The 23,326-nt window shown below is 44.7% G+C and overlaps 1 protein-coding gene across 6 annotated transcripts in view; it reads left to right on the top strand.

The window, feature by feature from the left end:
- The window catches only part of MXI1 (MAX interactor 1, dimerization protein), a 62,826-nt gene that overhangs the window by 12,222 nt on the left and 27,278 nt on the right, over positions 1–23,326 (top strand). For all 6 annotated transcript variants that reach the window (XR_014227851.1, XR_014227852.1, XM_082308613.1 and 3 more), the window contains exon 3: positions 15,313–15,342. Coding sequence is in view for 4 of the 6 variants with exons in the window: in XM_082308613.1 (XP_082164739.1) it covers positions 15,313–15,342 (30 nt within the window). In the remaining 2 variants the exon portion in view is untranslated. The remainder of the gene's footprint in view (positions 1–15,312; positions 15,343–23,326) is intronic.

Here is a 23,326-nt window from a genome sequence, read left to right as displayed (position 1 = left end):
GTCATGGCAACCTGCCCTTCTCCAGAGGAGGGCTGGAAGCACATCCCCCTCAGGAGCTCCTTAGCACCGAATCCAGCAGCCCGTAGGGTAGAGAGGGATGCAGAGCACTCCCGGTCCCTGGGGCCTGGGTGCTCAGCGTGCCCTGCCGGCACAGAGCCCCCAGGCACAGCTCTCATGGGGCACCTTTCTGTGCTGAGACCAGCCTGCTGGGCTGTTTAGCATGACAGGCTGAATATATTGATGTGGGGGGAAAGGCAACAGAGCAGCAGAAAAGATACTTTCTAGTCTTATTTAAAACCTTCATTATACATGAAATACTGAGGCCAAATTGAACCTTTAAAGTGAGTGTGTTACCCAGTGTGTTGCCTCCCATACTTGTTTCGGCCTCAGGGAGTGACCAGCGTCAGGTCTGCTCCTGGCAGAGACCAGAGCGGTTCTTTTGGGGGAGCTCAGGCCTTACACACACAGTTGGAAATGGAAGTTTCTTTTAGCGCAAGTCGTAGCAGCTTGCACTTGCTGTAGGAGATGGCAGGCCCTCCAGATGGCTGCAGTGCTGGGAAGTGACAACTGTGAAGTTCAGGGTGCCTCCAAATTCACTGCAGTGTGTTTTGTGTGACGCTGAGTATAGCATCAGCCTTGTTTAAGGAAGGCTCTGTATCATCCCTTCCTGTTAAAATCAAAGAGACAATACTGTAAGTTCTGTCTAGTGGAGTTTGAATGGACTTTGAATTAAATATCAAGCCCTTGATGAGGGGCAAAACTTACATTTCATGTGTGGACAAGAGATTTTCTTAGATTACTTTTGTCTCAAAATATTTAATTAGTGTAGAGAAATTATGCATTAAGGTCTCGTGCAGATCTTGTCATTTAAAAGCCTCCTGTAAAAATGTCTTCCAAGCAACCTCGGCAAAGTGCAGTTGTTTTCTTTTTTTCTTTTTTTTTCTTTATTTAAACACTTTTAGAAATTGACACATGTGCGTTGTTGCTGATCTTTATTGAACCAAATAATCCATGATTATGTGATGCAGGGTCTTTACAGAGCCTAGATGCTCTTTAATTCATAATTTAAATCCAAGTATTCCCCTTCAGCATTTGCAGCCCTGACATGACAGCTATTTCTTCCCAACAGGCTCTGTGCTGTCATAGCACTAACACCCAGAAAGTTCTGAGGAACAGGCAGTACAGCTCTGGATGGCAATGGTGGAGCAAATCTTATTCTTACAGAACTACGATGGTCTCCCAGTCCCAGCAAAATAATTTTTTTCTACCCCACACAGGGGTGTACAGATGAGAGGGAAAACATTGATTCATTATTTCTAATTTACATGAGGCATTTTTAAAGGATGTTTTGGCTCAGGTTCTCTCTTCCTTCATTTGTCTCAGTTGTGCAACCGACAGCATGCAGATTGCAGCAGAGGGGTTCCCCTCTGCAGTCCTCAGGACATTATCTGTATGTGTAGTGTTTTGCATGGGTATTTTAAAGACCTAATGTTGCATGCTGTGAGTTAAAACCTGAATATATTTAAAAATATGCAGTCTTGCTTTAGTCAGGGGTATTTAGGCGCTGAAAATTAACCACCTGCAAAAATATGTGGAGAATCACAGTCATTATGACCTGGAGTTCATAATAAACAGGGGAAATTTTTTTTTTTTTTTAAATCCCATTTAACACATAGCTAAAAGCAAAAAACCAAGCAAATCAATTAGCCAAGCCATATTAAATTAGAATTTAATTTTGCCTCTTTTTTAGTTTGCTCTTGACAAAAGTATCTTCTGGTTTTTGGACTGGGATGAAAAATTAGCAGAGATTTGTTGTAACATACAGCATCACTTATTTAATGTTTGTTCCTTCTGAAGACATTTCTGGGACAGAAGCTGGGTTCTAAAAACTTGCTAGAGAAGTGAGGTAGTCCATGCTGGGAGTACAGTTCTGTGGGTACATTAACTTGCATTTGATGTCACTGGAAGCTGCTCTTAGGGACCCTACATAGGCAGTTCTAAATAGACCCAGTGATTTGAAAGGTTCATTATAGTTAGTTGGGATTAGACTGGTTTGATATTTATACATTTTGGAAAATAATTGAGAAGACTTTTTAATCAATTTAAATCGTTGTGTCAGCAGGAAATAAAATAAACAGCAGGGATGCTAAATGATATCCCCTCCCCCCCCATAATACAATCAGTTTAATGAAGTTAAGATTTATAACGGAATCTGAAATTATGTTACAATATTAGATTGTCATTTGTGTTTTGTTTTTATTTAGATTCTCGGGCATGTAGAAAAGCCTGTTATTTTTTGGTCTGGTCCTGGGGAAATGCCAAGCACCCTCCCAGCAGCACTAGGAGCCCTCAGCTCTCCCGGGAGGCCCATGTTGTTAAGGGCACTCAAAGAGGCTATTGCTCAGTTCCATGGGGGAGGGTTTGATCTCCATCCAGTTTCTTTTTCCTTTCATTTTCCTCTCTTCCCATTATCCTCCCTTGTGTCTGAGGCTGCTTCCCAAAGGCCTTTCAGACATCTACAGTCCGGTAGCAGGTTGCCTGCAGAGCTTGGAATCAGCAGCTGTAATGTGTATGGTATGGCATTTTGGACATGGTGTCTTGAAAATCTGGGTGTCTGTGTTTCTTTGCCCTTCTGGCTATTCTAGCGGTGCAGCTCCTCATTTTTTTCTGTTGTTGCGCTCTCCTCTGCCCCATTTGAAATTTTTTTTCCACAGTTCTAAATCCCATCACCTGGTTTTGTGCTGAATCTTCTTTGTAGCCCTCCAATCTCATAACCTTTAAAGCTGTTTTTTGAGGGTAGGGATGGGGGCTACGTTATTGAAACCCTCAGGTACTCTTGGCTTTAAGCTTACTTTGCTCACAGCATCCCTGAGGAAGGATTGGGGGGGCAGGTAGGTGTGCATTAGGTACCTCATATGCCTCAGGTGATGGCTTCACGTGCCACAGGTTCACAAACACGGGCGCAGAAGCTAAAAGGATGTGGCGTGTGTAGCTGCAAGTCAACCTTGGCTGTCTGGTGTGCAAGAAAGCCTGATTTACCAGAACAGCAGTGCTGTGCAGCTGTACCTGGCTGTGCAGGGGAGGAGTAGGGGGGTTGGTGAACACTTGCTTAAGCACAGTTTTAAATATATTATATCTTTTCTGTCAGAGGTACATTGCCCCCGCATTGCGCTGATGACTGAGTACCTGGCAATTTTCAGTCCTTCCTACAGCCTCTGGAGTAAGGACAGTGCTGTAATTCTGATTTTATTGGAGGAGAGGAGGTGCAGGGGGCTGAGTGGTTTGCCTATCTTGTGTAAGAAATTCCTGAAGTAGATCGCTGTGTCAGCCTGTGTTGTTCTACTTTTCTGCACAAAGCCCCTACCCCTTTCCTCACATCCCAGGGAGCTGGTCTCTGAGGCTTTTTCTTGACAGCTTTGCTGCTTCCTAGCCTCTATCAGTTGGTATTTGTTTCTGGATGATACTTTGTTTATTTGTTTGGGGGCTGTTGTTTTTTTAGCCGCTTGCGCTCTCACTGGATCGCACCTTACTCCACAGCTAGTGGGAGTTGAGTTTTGACTCGCTGTGTGTAGGTGGGTTAGAATCAGGCCCTTGTGTAACATGCTGGGGATAGAGACTGCTTTCTGTCTCAAGCCTTGTAGTGCCAGGGAGCTCTATTCATGGCTCAGGACTTGGCTTTGCTTTGTCTAGTACAAATCCACATGTGTAAAACAGAGAGTGGATGAGATTTGCTGTGCCGTGTTTTGATTTATGCCCCATTTTGATAATGTACAAACAGTGTGATTGCTATCTGGAATCTTCATGCTGCTGTTGAAATTTTGTCTAGAAATAGTTGGAGATGGAATCTTGCCTTCCAGTAGAGAGTGTCCATGAATATGCTAGTTAATTTTTCAAGAAAGGAAAACTGGACAAGGCTGAGCTGTTAAAGATTGCTTCTCTGTTAGAGATGTTGAGAGGGACTGGCCAGCAGTGTTGACTATAGTTAGGTGTGAGCATGACTTTTTTTTTTGAGAAAGCATAATGACAGTTTCAGTGTTAGACTGGGAAAATGGATTGCTGGTACGTGCACGAGAGATGCAATCATCCCTTATTAAAATCCCACTATCTGCTGTAGGTTTGTACTGGAGTGCAGTTGGTCAGAGCAGGTTGGCAGGTACTCAAATAGCTCAGTTCAGCCTCGGCACATCGCATCTGCCCATTTGATGTAATTTGCCCCAGTGCAGTCTGCAAGGGTCAACAAGGAAGTCGTTGTGATGCTGGAGTTTCTGACCCTGCTGGCACTAAGTTGTGTGCCTTTCCTTGTCTCCGCTGATCTACATCAGAAACTGAGATCCTGCCAACAATTTGGGCAAAAAAAAATACCCCGTGTAGGTGAGGTTTTGTATGCAGTGTCTTCTCAGTGATGCTTGGCTTTGCAGTGCAACTGGCAGGTTACCAAGCAAAATACAGAAAGTGAGGGTGAACCCAGCAAATGGCACGAGAAGCATAAACCCTGCTCTTTAGCAAGGAATGAGGCCTCCAGAAGCACTAGGGCTGATACAGCAGTTTCCATGGGGGAACCCACTGTGTTCCCCTTTGTCACCCTGTTTATTTTATAGCCCTCCAAGTGGGATGGTCCCGCAGAGCTGCAGTTCCTGCTTTCCTGCGTGTATTAGTAATATAGCCATGCATAGGGAGATCTATGTGTCAGGGATGCTATGCAGAAACCCATGATTCTGGACTGAATTTATGCTTTGGTACCTTCAGTAGGTGTAAAATGTAATTTGTGGTCTCTTTAGAGTGTCCAAGTTGTGCGAAGAGGCCTTTGTGTCAACTAGAAGCAGGTCCGGTTGTTGATGTTATCTACAACTTAGCTATAATTCACTGCTGCAGCATCTGTCTGCCGTGAATTGTCACTCTCTGTGGCTGAAGGCTCACGGTCCCTTTGTCCTCCCAGATTTGGGGGAAGCCTCTACAGGAGCATGCTGTTTTGCAGCAGTGGAACTGCTAGTCAGGGCTCATGCTGTTCATGTTGCAGCACTTTACCCAGGTAAGGCTGTGCTGCAACTGCTGTGGGCTGATTTGCATCACTGATAGCAGTGCTGGCGCAGTGACAAGAAACTTCAGATTTTGGTGCTTAGGCTCTTTTGAAACGTGAAGGTTGTTAGCCCCAGCTTCTAGAGAGATTTGGTGCCCTGGGATGGTAGGGAGGATATTTGGGCTAAACCTGGTCATCTGTTCCTGGAATTCCCTCATTTTCTCTTCCCGTTATATTCCATGTACAGTCAATTCCCTGGTTTAAGTAGTATTCCTTGTTTGTCAGGTGTTTGGGTATTTTTTCGCCTCTTGCCACGTTTGTGCCCTTTTTGTATCTTTTCTGTGTAATACCTCATCCACAACACATGCAGGGATTTATCCTTCGTGCTTTTGTTTAACCTGACCTGATCCTTTGCTTGACAGTGAATTGGTTGTCACCTGTAGCATTGTTTCCATCTGCTCCCCTGTTTGTAGGTAAGACTGACCTTTTCCTTTCTCGCTCCTGGTTGAGCGTTCAAATCCATTTCTCTTTCTGACCAAAACAGACCAGTCCACGTCATGCCGCTGGATTTATTGTCTTGCTTGTTGGAGTTCCTGCTGTTGATCATATCCTGAACCCTCCTGACAAACTTCTGCCCAAATTCAAAGACTGGCTTCTGTTTGTTCTCCTCTTGAGAGTGTTGGCTCCTACCTCCTACCCCCTTTGAACCAACAAAGATAGGATTTGTTTTTGTTGACTATTTTGGGCTCTCTGGATCAGAGGCTGTGGGTCTCTGGGGCTGTGCACTTGGCTGGCCTTTGCCTGGATCTCTTCTCTATGAGACACTGCCTTGTTGATCAGCTCAGAGGGAACAGGCCTGCTTTTTCCATCCTGCTGGATATATTCCCATCTCTCATTTCTGTGCTCCCTACTATACTTCCATTCTCTGATATGAAAGTGATTTCACTTCAGTTCTGTTGCTTTATGAATCCAGTTTGAAGTAGCCTAGATGATTTCCAACATTATCTTAATTACTTATTTATACTTTGCTGCTTGCTCTGTGACAAGCAGGCATGTGGCAATTCTTTTGCTTCAGTTTTGATTAAAGTTCCTCTGCGTAAACAAGTCGATTATTTTCTGAACACTTCTCGTTTATCTCCTTCCATCTGTAACACCACCAAGAAGGGAGAAGTTATGGGAAGGGACAAATGACATTGGGATTGCTGTTGAGAGTGTTACTCCAGTCGTAATTGCCCAGGTGCTTGGGCAGCCGTAAAGCAATGTATAGATATGGTAAGGTAACATGGCACCAGTTCTGGTTTGCCTTTAACAGTTAGGCTACAAACCACAGCAGTTCACGAACTGCTTCACAAGTAACTTGGCCATCTGGGAGCAGTGGGAGGTAGCCACCTCATTGCCTTCATGTTAGTTGCCGCTGCTTGTGAGCCAGAACTGTAAGAACAGAAGAAATCAGAGCTCTTATGTTTTTCTCAGACTTCCTTTTTCATGGATCTCCCAGATGATAGATGAGTATGTCCCTGTTGACAGAATACAACCCCAGACATCAGGACACCTGGGTTCTCTTCCTGATTTTCTTACAGCCCGTGTAAGTCTTTGTGCCTCAGTTTCCCTAATAGAATGTGTAGCTAACAATAGTGTAATGTATTTTCCTGTTTTCAAGTCTTATTTCCTCTCCCTTCACCTCCAGGCACAGTATTACAGCAATATAGTTGTAACATGAGAGATAACTAACAAGTCTAAATAGAAGTGAAGAAAGCCTGGCCTGGCCCACAGCCATACAAATGCCATCAGTTTCTTTTCAAACAAAGTGTGTTTCAGTCAGGTGGCGTTTACTCAAAAAGCCTCATTTTCCCTAGTGCATCTGAAGGCAGTTTCTTTAGGTCAGAAGATGGGTGTTGCAGAGAAGTACATGTTCCCCAAACAGACTGTTCCTCTGCAGATGACATTGCTGAGGCTATTTCTGGATATGACCATCTTCCTCGAAAGGGTAATGTTATGTGTGGGAAGAAGTGTGGTATAGGGCAAAGGGCTGGCATGCTGGGGCCTTGGATCGTTTCCTGAGTCTGCTGCCGAAAGGCTGCAAGATCTGGGCAGGTCAGATGACCTACATGGGTCCTACCATCTGTACATTATGTGGTTCCCGCCATCTGTACATTGGGGTAATGCCCACACTTTTCTAATCCTGTTTTCAGGAAGCAGAATTGGTGTTTTGGAGTTTGTGGCTGTTTGAAAGAAGACGAGACTTAGGATCCTAAGTTTTCTAGGTAGATTTGAAAATTTCCTCCTGTGTCTTTATTCTCTTTCTGTGAATCACTGTGATCTCCCTGCCGTGCAAGTACCTGCAACTACGGTACTGGTTCTGGTGTGGCCTTGGAAGAGACTGAGTCCCTGACCATGCAGTGAGACTCATGGAGCCTGCTGGAAGTCAGCGGGGCAGGGACCGCATAGAGCTTTCTGCAGTGTCAGGCCTTACTCTGCTCTGCGATACACTTGAATATTCAACAGAGAAAATTTTGTTAACGGAGATATTAAGGTGTTAGCAGGGGATGGATGAAGTCTGTGCCTCATTCTACTTAAATAATTAATTTTGCTTCAAATAATCTGTTTATGATGATAGCGTAGGGAGGTTGTCCTTCACAGGTAGCACTTGGGAGAGACCTGGGGAACAGTGAACACCTGACGTTGGTGTGAGGAAGCATCTGTATATTGCTGTCCTCGTTCTGTGCCGTGCTCTTCTCTGTTCATGGGGGAACTTGGAGGTGCCATGGTGAAGCCGCGTGATGTTTCTCCTCACCAGGCCCTGAAAAGCATGGGTTTGTTGATGTATGTTAAAAAAAAAAAAAAAAAAAAAAGTCAAGAATCCGTCTACAAGAAGCTCAAACTCCCTTGCATCATGGATCATAGACAGGAATCTTGCCTTGGGGAAGGCAAGGAATATACTTTTTCCTGACCTGTGAGAGTCTATCTGAATTTGGCCAAGTTCTAAATCATTATAGAAGATGTCAACTGCTGTATGTCCAAGAGAGGTGGGCTAGGGGGTTTCTCTACTGAAATGGCTAAGAAAGATACCTCCCAAAATGAACGTGCATCAGCCTTTGTGTCTGATCTGTGTGCACCAGCCCCTTCTGATGTGGTTAACTGTGGGCTGGGAAGGGAAGGAGGTGGTTTCGGTAGGACCTTTGCTCACTTGTCACAGAAGTTAGAAGGCAGATGAATGGCACAGTGAATAGCACATGGGAGAACTCGCTTCACTCCTGGCCCCTGTCAGCAGCCCTGTGTACATTCAGCAAGTTCCTTTCAGCCTGGCTTGTCATAGGAGACCCCCAAATAGTCTGTTCCTCACCTTGTTATTTTCCAAGATATGAACCTGGGATCAGAGCTGTGGAAGTGCTGATGATGCGCAGCCGCAAGGGGCATCAGCAGGAGTTGTGCTTTGAACGCGTAAAGTGGCCCAGAAAACCAGGCCCTTGGGGGTCTTCATAGAGGCATCCAGAGGGATGAGAAGCTGCAACTCTGATTTCCCTGTTCCTTAGCTTCCAATTTGGAAAGCGAGGATGCTTGACAATAAATGTGCTTGTGAACTGCCTAGCCGCTGCTCTCGGTGAGCCTGTCGAAAAGCCTGTAAGGAAACCACCGGTTCTGTATTCAGAGCAGGGCTTGGCTTGAGGCCACACGTTGAACAATGAGGAGAAAACAAAATATTGAATAGCTGCTTGTTCAGCAAACCCAGTTCCTCTTGGCCATGCAGGGCCCTGCGTAAGGGAGCATGTGAGATGGGGCAGTTTTCTCTTAGCACTTGGGGCTAGAAACAGCCTCTGTACGTAGGGTCTCGGGTGGTACAGGAGAAGGCCCACACCAGCACACTTGCTCCCAGCCTGTATGGTAGGGAGGGAAGCCAGCTGGGGACTTCTTTGCTGGCCCCAGTTTGCAGCAGTGAATGCAAAACAACATTCTTGCTGTTGCGTGGCTTGGCTTGGAAAACCCTTCCCCTGCAGAGTGCCACCTTGTGCTGCTTATTGGGGTGTTGCTCTGGTTTTGGGATGCTCAGCTCTGGGACTGGAAGAGACTTGCGGTGCTCAGCAGGGATGAGCTGTCTTCCTGCTCTTTCTTCCCTTGTGCTGAAAAAGCAGAACATGCACCAGCAGAACAGCATGCTTTGTTTGGGACTGCGGCTGCAGTTCCTTCCCCACCTGAGGGTTATGCCTGATGTGTCTATTGGATGAGTTTTATCGGTAGACTAATATTACTTTGCTCTTGGCTCCCATTTTAGATTCTTCTCTGGCACCTCATACAGTGGTGTCTGAGAGTAGGGTTGGCTCACTTGGCAGCCGGTGGGGGAGACATGAGGGCTGGTTTAGGTTTGGGTTGTTGTTGTTGGTTTTTGTTTTTTCCACTTTCCCACTTGCAGCTTACAATGATTATGTCATTTTTTGTCTTTGACCCAAGAATCAGATGGCACAAATGTCCCTGTTAGATGTCTCTCTGGGATGCCTGAGAACAGCAACCAAATGATGCAAGCCTTATCCTGGGGCTCAGGGAGCCCAGGTTAAGTACCCTGCTCTGCCACAGGCTTCTTGTGTGACCTTGGGAAAATCATTTAGCTTTTCTGTTTGTTGGTGTTGTCCCTCCTGCATAAGAAGTGTTAGGGAAGAGTTAATTTCCAAAGTGTTACAAACAAACAATGATTTTGAGGAGTAGGTACCAAACTGAGAGGGGCTGCGTAAATACTGTAGGTGGCTTGGAAGACATTTACTTCTTCAAGGGATGTGTGCAGTTGTTTTTGACTTGAGAGTGTTGCAGGAGGCTTTCAGGATACTGCATAGAAACCCAGGGGTAGGTGACTTTCTGCAGTTGCAAACCACACGAAGGAGCTCTTTTCCCCTTGTTGAGCTGAAAACTGGCTGTGGGGCCATTCCTCCTTTTCCAAAGATGAATAAACACGAACAGATGCCAGTACGGCTGCACCCCTTCTCTGTTGGAGACGGAGAATGTGAACTTTGGAAAGCATCCGGCTTGATCCTGGGAAAACAGCTTTGATCAGAGCCTTGGGAGGAATCTGATACCGTGTCCGTCTAAGAGTGACAGAAAAACTAGCCAGAGTTTGGGGCCAGGTTAATCTGGTACATCTCCACTGATGTTGGTGAGAAGGTGAAACAGTCTGTTCTGTCTCCTCACTTCAGCTCCTCACGGAGAAGCATTTATTCTGGACCTCAAGGCCAGTGTAGGGGGATCATGGGATAGTAATGGCAAAGATAACTTCTGTCTCTAGTATTGCTTGGAAGGAAATGGTTTTTTAGATTTGCTGATATGCAAGGCTGAGATGAGACTCTTGTTGGACTTGAGGCTGGTACTTGCAAAGGGCATAAGGATGGCAGCAGGACTTCTGCTCCAGCTATGCCATCTCCTGTTCAGCTGCATCCTGCTCCTCACTGTAGGAGCTCTTGGCAGCGTTGAATACTATATGACCTGTCCAAGGGTCCTGTGCAGCCGTCCAAGAGCCAGGCTCATGGGCCTCCCAGAGGTGGGGTGAGTTCACAGCTCCTTTGGAAACTCAGCCCTTGAGCATCTCCATCTGGGCAGGAAGATTTGACTCTTGCACAGCTATCATTTGTCTTACCATTGGGCTGAAAGCCTCACCCGTTGCTAGTAGCGGAGCTTATCTGTAGGCTTCCCCGACTATGGCTTGTGCAGTTGGTTTCATAAACTCCTTACAGTGTTGATCCACTGCTGCTTGAAACCCTGGCAAAACAGTGGGGTTCTTCAGCCAGTAAGCCTTGTTTTGTGGGCACAGGTGGATTTAAAATGGAAAAAAGTTGTTGATCACGGCTCCTTTTTGTTTGTTTTGTTTTGTCATTTGGCTGTTTCCAATAGGAGTAGTTTCTGAGAAAGAACTTGCATAAAAGAGAAAGCAGTAATGTAGTTCGCTGGTTCCAGAAGGGTGGTTGATCTTGGCTTGGGGAATGGAAGAAGGTGTTTCCTGCAGGGGAATTTGGTGGCCAAGTGAATGGGTGTCAGCAGAGCCGGAAGGTGGGGAAGGTCTGTAAAATGAAGAAGAATGAGATTGTATCTGGTGTGATGATGCATAAGCAGCAGAGGTGGCTGAACCTGGGCAGAGAGAAGTAAGCCAGAAAATGGTTGGCCTGGGCTGTGGATGGATGTTCTTGCTCTTTTGCTAAATGTGATTCAGGTAACCGTGCCTTAGTTTGCATAAGCTGATGGAATATTTCTTTCCTGATTAATCTCTTGCTAAAGCAGAGTGGGGTGAGTGAATTTGGAGAAGTACTGGCTCTGTGTTGGCATTAAGGACATGTATTTGCAGAGGTGATTTTTATTCCACCCCACTCCTTACCTGGCAGTATGGATGGCCAGCAGCACCTCCTGAGCCACCTGTATCTCTGTTGTGGTGGACATGGAGCTCTTGGAGTCCTGGGATCCGGGAGCTGGTGCCAGATACAGACAGGAGGGTGACCAGGTACAAGGAGATGAGAGGGTCATTGCGTCTAAATGCCACCTGTGTATCGTGTAGGACAAGGACTCTCGATTGCTGAATTTTCCCAGTAGAAAATACTTACCTCACTAAGAAGTCAAACCAAAATGCAGCTATGCTGCAAATGCATTCGTTGGGCTATTTATCAATATTAAATGTGTAAACCAGAAAGGTCAGCTGTGTTTAATGTCATGTGGCAGCTTTGTGATTTTAATTACAGTAAAAAACCCAATGACAAATGAATTCAGTGCTCTTTAGAGCTTTTTCCTCCCTGATGCAGTTTGTTTTGTTGGCTTACCTGTGCTCAGGGAAAGTTTGGCTGCCTCTACCGTGGTTGGAGGGATTTTATTTAAATAAAGAAAATGGGATAAAGTAATACATTATTTACAATGTCTCCTTCACTGGGGGAATTCAGTGTAGCTTAATGTTTCAGCAACACCCTGTTACAGTGTTGGAATAGCAAGGCAGAACCACAGTAACTGGCAGAAAAAGGTTGTTGCATCTGACCTTAGAGCGACTGACAATTGCTGCTTCCCTGTTTCTTCCTATTTTGTATGCAGTTTCAGGTATCTGGGGTAAAGAGGGATAAACAGTTTCTCCTTTTCCAGCTTTTTGTTGTTTAAAATCGTGATGGGGACTGCTCTGCTGCTTTTTGCTGTTGTTTGCTTGGCTCCTTTATCTTAAGCTTCTAAAACTCTTTCTTGATCTTTTCCCAAGCTGTTTTCAAAATGTAGTTAGCAGGATCCTCGTCCTTATATAACATTCCTTCAGTTTTTAGGGGTAGTTATCAGTTTGGATGTTTTAAATTTACTGTTAAAGAGCTGACTGCTGTAGAAACCTGACTTCTAAATGAGAGCCCTGCAGATGTTGTGCTTGAGCTACTTTTCAATTGCAGCTGAGGTTTTGAGCAGCGGCGGTGAGTGTGCTCGGGCTGTTGTTTTCCTCTCTGAGCATGTCCGTACCTGCATGGCCGTGGTTTCAGCGTTGTAGGTGCGGGCAAGGTCCTGCTTGCCCTGTCCACCTGACAGCGGGGGTGTGAGCTCCTCTGGTTTGTGTCCTTATTTCACTGGGTGACACGGGCTGCGACTATCAACGGCAGCAACGCAACATCGCACTGAGTGCACCAGTTCCTTGCTGTTGTGCTGTTGTAAATGCAGAGTGTTACAAGTAACCCTGAAAGAGCTGTGGTGTTCATCCTGTACCCATCAAAAAGCTGGCGATCGCATACAGGGATGGAGCTTTGATTTCAGTCTGGTGATACTCTCTAGGTTCTCAGTTGATGATAAGACCAGCTCAGTTAAAGAGGTCCAGTTACATTTGTTTCTGTACCTATTGAAAAGATTTTATTTTTTTCTGAATGTAGAGGTTCCTGTACATTTTTTCCACTTCACTAACAGCACTGTCCTTGTTTAACTCCAAATAAATCTTAGTAACATGTGCAACCCAGAGACGAGGGGAGAAAATTAATCTCTAGATCAAGAGCTACAGAAAATGAAATGAATTATGAACAGAAGAGAGAGAGGGTTTTTTTCTGTATCTGTTGTCCAAGCAAAGGGAAACTGGCACAGAAAATAATACTTAGTGGTGGTAGTGGGGTGCTGGGTTTTTTTTCCTAAATTTAGATTAAAGGAAAAATTAAAACTTTTCCAAATGTCCCCAGTAAGACTAAGCAAAGCATAGGCAGGTAGGAGAAGTAACATCCCCATAGGATTCATTCAGCATTGCTGAGATTCTTTCCTTTGCATTCAGCCTCAGTGGGAAAGTGTTGGGGGGGTTGGGGTTTGTTTTTTTCCTTGCAACCGATATGGTTAAAAGTCAAAGCATAAATTTCCTGACTTGGTGAAAAGCCTGTGACCCCTCTCGGTTGTCTTGTTCATCAGAAGGCAGATAGGTAATAAAGAGTCTCCTGTGTGAGAGGAGTAGGGAGAACCTGCTGTTTTAATTTTGTTCACAGCAGTGGGCCAAACTTTGTTCTTTCAGTGCTGGCCTTGATAATTGGCTCGATATAATATAGGAATTCAAGCCATTGCATATCTCTGGTTTTATAACTGCTAATGTCATGGCCAAGAAGAGTGCAAAGTCTCCTGCAGGAACATACAGTAAATAAGAACAATAAGCATGTTCCAGAGAACATATGGGCAGTGGTTTTAAAGGGCCTCAGCTCAGCCCTGGTGGGTTAATTTGCATCCGAGTTGCTTGGACAAATGGATTTTGCTGTTTTAAACTCCATGGGTGATGTGGGTTTGATTTGGGAGATTTTCTGGACTAATACTATGTTCGTGTCTCTGATTCCTGGCAACCAGACTTTAGGGATCCTCTCTTTTCAGGAGGGAAGGATTTACTTTGGGAGTTTCCTCCACTTCAGGAGTTTGGCTATAGTGTGCCTTGCCTTTAGGGTATCCCGTATCCTGCTGTGCAGGGTGCCTTGCACAGACATACGGTAAAGTTTTGTTTTTCCTCTGGCCACCGCAGCTCTCAGCCATGGCTAGCTAAGGCTCATTTACCTTGTTTTTTGCAGACGTCCGCGGTTTATTCGTCATCTTCGGTGAGGTTCTAACACCTGTTAAGTGCTCCTCCTCCCTTTTTTTGGAGAAGCATTTAATTATGACAGGGTTTCCCTTGGAGCACATCCTCCATTCAGTTCCCTAATTGTAGAATTCTCTGTGGGATTCTCCAGATGGGGGATAGAGGATAATCTTCTCAGAGCTCCGGAAGAAATGTGATGCCAAATTACAGAAAATAGATCCTTTTTATTAAGCTCTTGGGCTCCTTTTACTCTTATTTTAAGGTGACCTTCTATTAAAGAGAAATATTGGATAAATGGCTATCCTTTTTAAATAATCCTCAACAGCCTTACCTGGGTTACTAGTAACATCGTTAGATTAGAAATCCCGAAAGGATTTAAGCTCTTTTTGCCACTCGTGCTGTCATCACGGAGACAAGGAGAATGAACTTGCCTGTTTCCCTTTTGTTTCTAGTTGGTCTCATTTTCAAGCTGCGAGCTCTAAATGAGGGAGTGCTGGCAGCGTGCTTGGCGTGGCGGGCAGGTATAAAGACAAAGCCCCCTCCTTTGTCGAGTGGTCACAGTGCCACTTCATGGGTCACTTGCTTCGCTGCAAGCTAGTGCTGTGGCAGTGCTGTTTCAATCCCCGAGGGGTTTCCAGGCATCCTAAAAGTGCTGCTCAGCACCGCTGATGTTTGCAAACATGGCAGTACTGGCCATCCCATTTCGTGCCCAAATGCTGGCCATATCTGGAGTTCTACTAAGTTTGCTAAATCTAGCATGTGACTGCTGAAGGGCTCCAGGGGTTGTCCTCACAGAGCCCATTCTGCTGGAAGGTTCCCATGTATTCGATGTGCATAAATTAATACTCCACGAGCTCCTGTGTTAGCATATGACAGCAATATTTTTACAGGGTGGATGGAGAAACTAAAGCACAAAGAAATGTAACTGCAGTCCTGTACTGAGTTGGTGACAGAGCCAGAAGTAGCCTCGAAATGGCTGACTCTGGTCCTCTGTTTTAATCATTGCCTCTCTTTGGGATTTGGTGTGCGTTTAAGTCTCTAGGGAACGTTTTCTGTAGCACCAGTAAGAGTACCAGCTTTGCACGTAGGAGGTAAATAGACTTAGGAAGGGAGGGATCTCTTGTCAGCAGGGAGGCTGAGGTTATGGCTATAGATTTTAATGGATGTAGTTGGTTGGCTTTACGCTGAGATATGCCGCTGGGGATGTGTACAGCTTGCAGCGATTGAACTTTGGTGCTGAGAGGTCAAAGGTGGCTAATCCAAATTTTTGTTTATCTTCCAGGTCTACGCACAACGAACTGGAAAAGAACCGGTAAGTAGCTAATGAGCTGAATTCTAAGAAATGCAAGCCTAGTGAGTGTAATGTGCTTTAACCTTACACATGCAGGTGCTGTTTGATCAGCTTAGACAGCTGTGAATGACCACACTGCATCACGTAGTTTTAAAAGTTGGAGGGGGGAGACACAAAAAGATCTGAAAAAGAAGCCTTGGTTTTGGCTGTTTTTTTCCCCCTCTCTGAAAAGGCAAGAAGTGACCCAGTTTTGTGACTAATCTGTATGCAGAGTAAATACTGTTCTTCTCCTGACACAGTGAAATCTGATTGGGGCACTTTCCATACATGAGGTTGCTACGGGATCAGGTTTCTTGGGCCCTGGGTAATACGTGTTACCATGAAACGAAGAGCAGAGCCCTGTGCTCTACACCCTCTCCCTCCCACCCCTCCGCTGGGCTGTGATAATCTCTGCGGTGCAGAAGCAAATACCATTGTCCAGAGGCTCAGCGGTCTGGCTACCAGCGCTCCTGTGGAGACTCTCTCTTCTAACCTGTTTTAGGATTGTGCCTGTTTATCCTTGAATCTGAAGTTTTAGCAAGCCTTGCAGTTTTGTTACTTGGCTAGCTCTGCTATATGACTCAACCCTTTTGTAACAGGAGTTAAAGTAAGATAAATACCATTGAGACAAGGGGAGCTAGTTCACACACAGATCAGATTATCGCCTTCCATTCAGGATGCTATAGTTAAGGTTGTGTCAGGGTTTCCATTATAAACTTATCTTGGCTCTTCTGTGGGATTTTAGGAGGGCTGAGGGGGGGCGTCTGTGTTTTTTGTGGCTGCTGGAACAAAGGCAGTGCTCTGGCCAGCTGCTCCTATGAAGAAACCTCCAGGGTGGGAAAGCTGAGTCTAAATAGGTTGATTGCCTTCTCTTCCTTCTTAGCAGCCATCATTTAACAGGGGATTGGAGCGCTATAAGGATGGCCAAAGATACATGGAGGCTTCAAGCCAAGTGTGTGTTTCCATTCAGACAAGATCTTCCCATGTAGCTTCAAGGGAATCGGAGCTGAGCACCTTGTGCATCACATTGCCCTCGGTTTCCCCCACGTCTGTCTCCCCCGGCAGCAGCAGTGCTGGGAAACAGCTTGGCCTTTGCATGGTGTGCATGTTTTCTTCCAGGCTGTGCTTCTACCTCCTGGTAGCTTTGAGGATCTACAGAGTTGTCCTGGCCCTGCCTTTCTGGGGTGATGCAGAGAGGTTTTTTATTTGGGTTATGTTGCTTTCTTGACCCCTCCAAGTCTTAACCTTTCCAGTCCCAGGTTCAGTTGTGTTGAGAAGTGTTTGCTCCTGGGTTTTCCAGTGCTCGCTACAGTTTTATTTACCAATGAGGGAAAGAAAATGCAGTGCTTGGGTCTGACCCAGAACGGAGGGTGCTTTTTTTCTCCATGACAACAGTAAACCGTCACTAATTTTCAATGTGCTTATTTGCATATCTAATTGTTTCTGCAAACGCTGCTCGCCCTCAGTACAGCTTTAGAGCAGAGCTGTCTCCATCTTTCCCTGTACCAACCTGGTCTTCTCACGTTGGCCAAGTTTGTGTGGATCTGTGACCATCTTTTTCTACCCTCAAGCTTGTGGGGCAGGCAGTGGAGCTTCAGAACCTCTGTGGGTGAGATCTCAGCAGCTAGCAGTACATACTTATTGTCCACCTAAGGGCTGGCAAGTATTGATGGGTTTAGGATATGCCTGATACCAACTATTTGTGTGAGTTGAGGAAGTTTCTGCCTTGATTCCCTGTCTTTAACTGAGGCCAGTAGTACTGGCCAGGGGATGAGGATATCCTGAGGATTGACTACTGTCCAGCACTTCGTTGTGTATGTTACTAGTGAGAGAAGTATTATTACCTGTGCTTCCCCTTATGCCACCTTTTCCAGAATGTTGACGAGCTGTTTGCTTGCTACAGAATTTGTCTTCCCATTCCCAGTTGGTGTAATACCATCTCTCTCTCTCTTCCTCGCCTTCTGTCTCAGTTGTGCTCCCTACTCCCTACCTGTTCGAGGTTGAAGACTCCTAACCATCAGCCCTTCTCAGCAAGGTCTTTCCTTCAGGGCTTCCCATTCCTGAGGCACTGTATTCCAGATCTGTGTCCCAGGCGTGATTTTACAAGCCCTTGGTTTTCATCTGTCTGGGAAGAACACACGTTTGATCACACTGGGTGGTCTGTGCAGGCAAACTCCTATATCTGGGATCTTTGGTCAGGAGCCTGCTGCTTCTGGTTTGGGATTGTCTGTCCCTTAATGCAGATGCTATGGCCTGATCAGCTACGCACATCTGCAAACCCAGCTAGACCCTGTAGTGGCCCTGCTGGGTTTGCAGTGTTTGTTACCAACGATTGGGACAGTGAGTTTCATACTAGAAGCATTTATTTTCAAACTGCACAGCAGTGTTTTCTGAGTGAAGGGGATTGCTTCCTGGTTAGATTTTCACCATGTTTTATTTTCTATGTCGTTAAGTTTGTCAGTGTCTCCAGACTTAACTGTTGCAAAGATAAAAGCCCTGATACTAATGGCTTTGTGGCTGGCAGGTGCTCATTTTCCCTATTATTTGAGATTATTCCTTTGAATCTCACTGTTATCTCCATTATTGACACACACTATAATTTTCAAAATTGTCCACTATTAGGTCTCTGACTCTGGTTTTTCCCTTCTTGTCTGTGAACAGCAGCCTTCTTATGTTCAGTTAAATTTTGTTTTAACCCATTCAACAATTACACAGAGTTTCTTTCAAGCAGTAGCAAAAGAGTAGTAGAAAAACAAAATGCTCTCCTCCTCCTTTTTAAATACACGATTTAGCTTGGACTCAATATTGCAGAGCTGGTGATGTTTCAGTGTATCGGGATTAAGAATTTTGTACCCCTTTGATGTTGAAAAGTAACTAAAAATATATTAAAAAAATTAAAGTGATGTTTTAAGCTCCACTCCTTTTCTTAGTCTTGAAATATTTCATGAACACTCCAGTGGTTCTGCTAAGGAGCTGTTTGATTTGGTACTGAATATTAACTGTAATATTTAAGTGACTTCTCTTTCTGCTTTGATTTGGTTTTTTCATCTGAAAAGATTGCAGTGACATTTATGTAAGGGGCTTTGTTTGATTTATAAAAGATTAAAGTTAATTTATAGTTATTATCTGTCATTAATCCTCATGTTGGAAAATTGTTTGTGTTTTTTATTTAATGGGTATGTGTTTCAGTTTATCTCTGTCCAGGATGAGTCATAGCTTGCATTTAAACAAGAAACCAGTATTCTGCTTCTCATCTGCTGCAAGGCATAACTAAAACAATACTTTTTAATCCTATAACACGCCTCCCAAAAAACGGATTTGTAAGCAACACCCCATCATTTTCTAAAAGAAAATGCAGTATAGCAGATTTAACTGTTGTCTGTGAACCTTTTAGACACATACCAGTTTTGGAAGGATGTGGTCAGTGTGGTATGAAGAGAAGGTACGTGACACTGAGATGACTTTCCTGCTGCTCTGTGAAGTGGCAGTTCTGGTAGACCAACATGGTGGTGGTGTCTGTCAGAAAAGTTACGTCTCCTGATAGAACAAAATATATGTTTGTAAAGCTATTGATCAGATTTAAAAAAAAAAAAAAAAGTCTTCTTTATATCCTAGGTTGATCTATTTGTTTTTGGTGATGATTGCATTGTAATACAGCAGAAGGAAGGAAAACAAAACTGAGTAATTGGGTAAGGAATGAGTTATTAGGGCAAATTTTTCTTCTGGTAACAATAATTTAGCTCAAACAAAAGATAGATCTGAGGAGGGAAAGAGACCTTGGGAGAATCACTGAAATCAGAATTTTCTGAAGATCTCACAGAATTTGTGGCTTTGCAAAAATGCCGTGTTTAAAATGGAAAAGGACAAAGTCTAAAGGAGACAAAACTACTTCTAAACCAAGTTGTTGAAGAGTTGTGTTGAGTGTAAAAGCACGGAGTGAAGTGATGTAAGATCCTTTCTCTCTGGTATCTTTTGAGATGATCAGAAACAAACTGAAGAAGACAGACGCATAGCAATGATCAAGTACTCTCGTTTTTAGCCTTTCTGACTCTTACCAGGATCCCCCATCTATCTTCTGTGATTCCCCACCCATTCTCTCTTTAACGTGAGAGACTGTTTATTGCGGAGTGTTTCTCCAAAACGGTTTCTCACGCAGAGCTGACTGTTATGCTAGGTTGCATATTTGAGGTAGCAGATGAGATAAAGGAGAAAACCATGACCTGGGTCAGCTTGCAGTGAAATGTGGGGCCTTCTGAGGCTCCACAGAAATCACAGAGTTTGGTTCTGTTTCTCCAGGACAGGGGCTTGAGTGTGTCTATTAGCAAAATGCAAGAGAAGGAGGAGGGGAAAGCATTTAACATAGGGCATTTAAATAGTTCTGGTGCTAAATAGTGCAGACATGCTGTCTAGACTGGGAAAGATAGAGGGAAGGGGAATGAAAGTATAGTGAATCCTTGCTACTCTGAATAGACATGGATGATTGTGCTTTTGTAGTGCTATCTATACTTGCCAAGGCAATCTGATCAGTGTTTGTCTTGAACCAACTAATCAATGTGGTGTTGAGTTCAATGCTGTTTATCGGGACAGCTGGAACAAGAAACTAATCCAGTAAATTTCATTTGTTCTCTGGAGTGGGCTTTGTTTTCATGTTAACTTCATGTAGCAAACGTTGACAGTACATATTGTTTTCCTCATTAATAAAACTTGGAACCTGTTATGTTCCCTGCAGCAGTCAAACCATGGCCAACACAGCTGAGCATGCAGCTTTCTTTGACAAATCCAAAGGTCAGAGCATGCAGTGATCCAACTTGCTCCTTGTGGGAACTGCAGCTAAACCCTCCTGTCTCCGTGGCCAGTGTGGAATAAGAGCTGGAGGTAGCTAGCTGTCTTCGACTGTCGCTTGGAAGACAGATGCCTGCATTTTCAGCTGGGACTAACAATTGTCAGCAGAGCTGAAACATGTTCCTCTAGGAGATCTGGATAGCTATTACACTGCTGTGCCTGATTTTGCTTAATTTGGAGAGAGTGAAGTCGCTAGTTTGTGGAGCAAGGCTATCGGAGAGATGTTCTTTCTGGATACATTCAGGGTCAGCTGTTGTTGCTTAGTGTCAGTCTGCCTTTGCTATGTTGTGGTTATTTCTTTGCATTGCTTCGGGAACTCACCAGTCAGATGCTGTAAAACTATGATCTGGTCTCTTTTGCTGACCACCGCACTTGTTCGTGCAGAGTGCCTCCTTGTGCAGAAGCAGCGTTTCGATTCACCCACAATCGAAAGTCTGCAAAGGCTTTGTTTCATGTTGGCTGGGCAGCAGAACATTTTGAACTCTGAGCAAAGCTGCTGAAAAGGGACAGTTAGTCTCCATGCCAAAATTTGAAGGAAACAAAATGATCCTCATTTTGTTGGAAGTCCTTCAGTACTGCTCATATTGGAATTTCTAGTTTCAATGTGATTTTTTTTTTTTTTACATTTTATTCAAAGTGATGCAGTGAAGAATGAAGGCATGCCTGCCTTTCTGCTTCTAGATCTCTGTACCTCCCCTATGAATCTAATAGAAGTTGGAGAAGGAAGAGGAAAAAGAACAATACTATTATTTTGGATAAACTGTTGCAAAGCAAAATGGTTTTGTTTCAACAATGTTGCACAACAAAATCACTGTTATAAGCCAGTTTTCAGAAAGAGATATTTATCATAAAACACTTCTCAACTAAGATGTGTTTTAGGGACACTTCATGATGTGTTTTCCTCCCATAGTGCAGAAAGAAATGTCAGCGTGATCTGCTTGGCCTTGGCATAATGGCGGGATGCTGAGAATCCTTTCGTCGTCTTGCCTCCCAGAAGGGAGACTTCAGAGGAAACCCCCATCTTAGAAAGAAACATGCTCTGCAGTCAGGTCTCCCCACTTACTGGCTGTGTTCTTGCATTCAGCATCCTATATTTAAGATTTCCAGAGCAGTGAATAGAAGAGGTATCAAATGGTGTGTTACTGGTTATGTACTGCTTTCAGGGAGCCAGAAGGAGGTCTGGTAGCTGCTGTGGATGTGTAATGAAAGCAGTCCTATGTACTTAGATGGTATCTGATTTGGAGTGCGTCATTGCCAGCTTTGGTTCCTGAATCTCCTCCCAAACTTTCATCCTCGAATTTCTACTTGGGTGTGTTGCTGCAGTTTTCTCTCAGGCTGACCGCTCTCCAGTTCTGTATGTTTATGGCTGTCCTGAAAAAAATAAAGACTGTTCAAATCCCCTCTGTGATCAGGGAGCTTGGACTAGGGAAGAATCCAGCCCCAGGTAGGAAGTCAAGCATTCAGCTTTCCTGGCTCAGTTTTCAGCTGTGTCAGGGCTCTGTACTTCCCATCTCTCTCCCAAATGCATCTCTGGAGACTTTGCAGGATTTTTTTTTGTCTTTTTTTTTCCTGGGGTGCTGTTTGTTGAAGTACCCAGAGCCAGAAATTGTTGCAACAACTTTCCTTGTTCAAGTGACTAATATTGCTCATGGGCCTGAAAACATTACTAGCTAAAAGCCACTTGGGGAGTTGCTGCCTTAGAGAAGATGAGGTAATAAGAATATAATTTTTGAGACAGATTACCTGTTAACTACAAGTTTCAGGACTTTGTACTCATGGGGCAGAAGCTGGAGTTGTGTGTGCTGATTTATATCTGGTACGTGTGTTGAGGGTACTATAGTAACGTAACCCATGCAGGCTTGTGATAACCAAAGGAAATGCAGCATGGGATAGGAAATGTAGGTAAGAAACTTTCTCATTCTCCTTTCTGTATATATGTGACCCATTTTTACCAAAGTATCACAACTTTGAGAACCTATAACTTTATGATATGCCAAGGAAGGGTGGGAAGAGTCAGACACCCCCATTTAACAGGTGAGGAGCAGAAACACGCGTGGATCCAGTGCCTGGAGTAATGGGCACGTAGGAATAAGTTTGCATGAACCTGCTCCTTTGCTTCTTTGATCCACATCTCCAGCCGGTTGCTTGCTTTTTCTCTCCTTCACAAAAGTTTCCCCTTTCCCACCTCTGCTTCCTTCAAAACGTCATCCTCACTCCCTGTGTCCCCCTCGGTGTTCTCCCTGTCAGCGTTGCCCAGGGCCAGGAGTTGCTGCATGACGCTGCCTTGCTGCCCTCGCACCTTCTCCCATCTGAAAACAGAAGAGGGGCACAAAGTGAAGGTACCTTTGCCGCTGTGGGTGGCTGGTGGGACTAAGCGCAGCATGGTCTAGCCCTTTGTTTTGGGCGCTGTGGTGGGTAGCGCAAGTGTGTAACAGGCGTTCATAGCCTTGCCTGGGAAATGAAAGCGAAGAGCTTCATCTCACAGCGGCTTTGGTTGTTGCTTGGCTGCAAACGGTGCTGGTCACCCTGAGCAGTTTGCATCGCTGTGGGCAAACAGACCAGGCAGATTTCCTCCCAGCCAGCGCATGTGACAACCATAAAATGATTAAATGGGCAATGTGCAAGCAAGAGTCAGGAACTCTTTTCCCATGAAACCACTGGGTATTGTCGACAGGGCTAAGTCAGGGCCATGGCATAACATAGCGGTAGTTGGTCTCATCTACCTGCCTGCCTTTCTATGTGCCTTGGGAGTTTGAATTTGCATAGAAATACAGATCATCTCTGCCTAGTGCTCTTTGTGTTTCCTCTTTGGTAAATCCTCACAGTGCCTTTGCAAAATTGGAGTATCCCCTTGTTCAGAGGTGGTGCCTGAGTCTGTCAGGTGCAGGCTGAATCTCATATAAAGGTTTTGGACTTGTCCGAGTCTGGAGGAACGCAGAGGAATCCCTGGATCCCAGAGCAGTGGGATGAGTCAGGTCTTCTGCCCGATGTTCCATTAAAAAAAATTAAGGTCTGTCTTTTGAAGGTATCCTTTACGTGTACACTGCTGCCTGAGCATTACTTCCCATTAGCTGTGTAATAAGATTTTCTGTCCCTCTTGCCTGTTAATTATTTACCTTTGAGA

Source organism: Platalea leucorodia (genome assembly GCF_965183815.1).
Source record: "Platalea leucorodia genome assembly, chromosome: 4".
In the NCBI taxonomy this organism is placed as follows: Eukaryota; Metazoa; Chordata; class Aves; order Pelecaniformes; family Threskiornithidae; genus Platalea; species Platalea leucorodia.
Note: the sequence above shows the minus strand (reverse complement) of the source record. Positions and strands in the feature narration are given on the sequence as shown.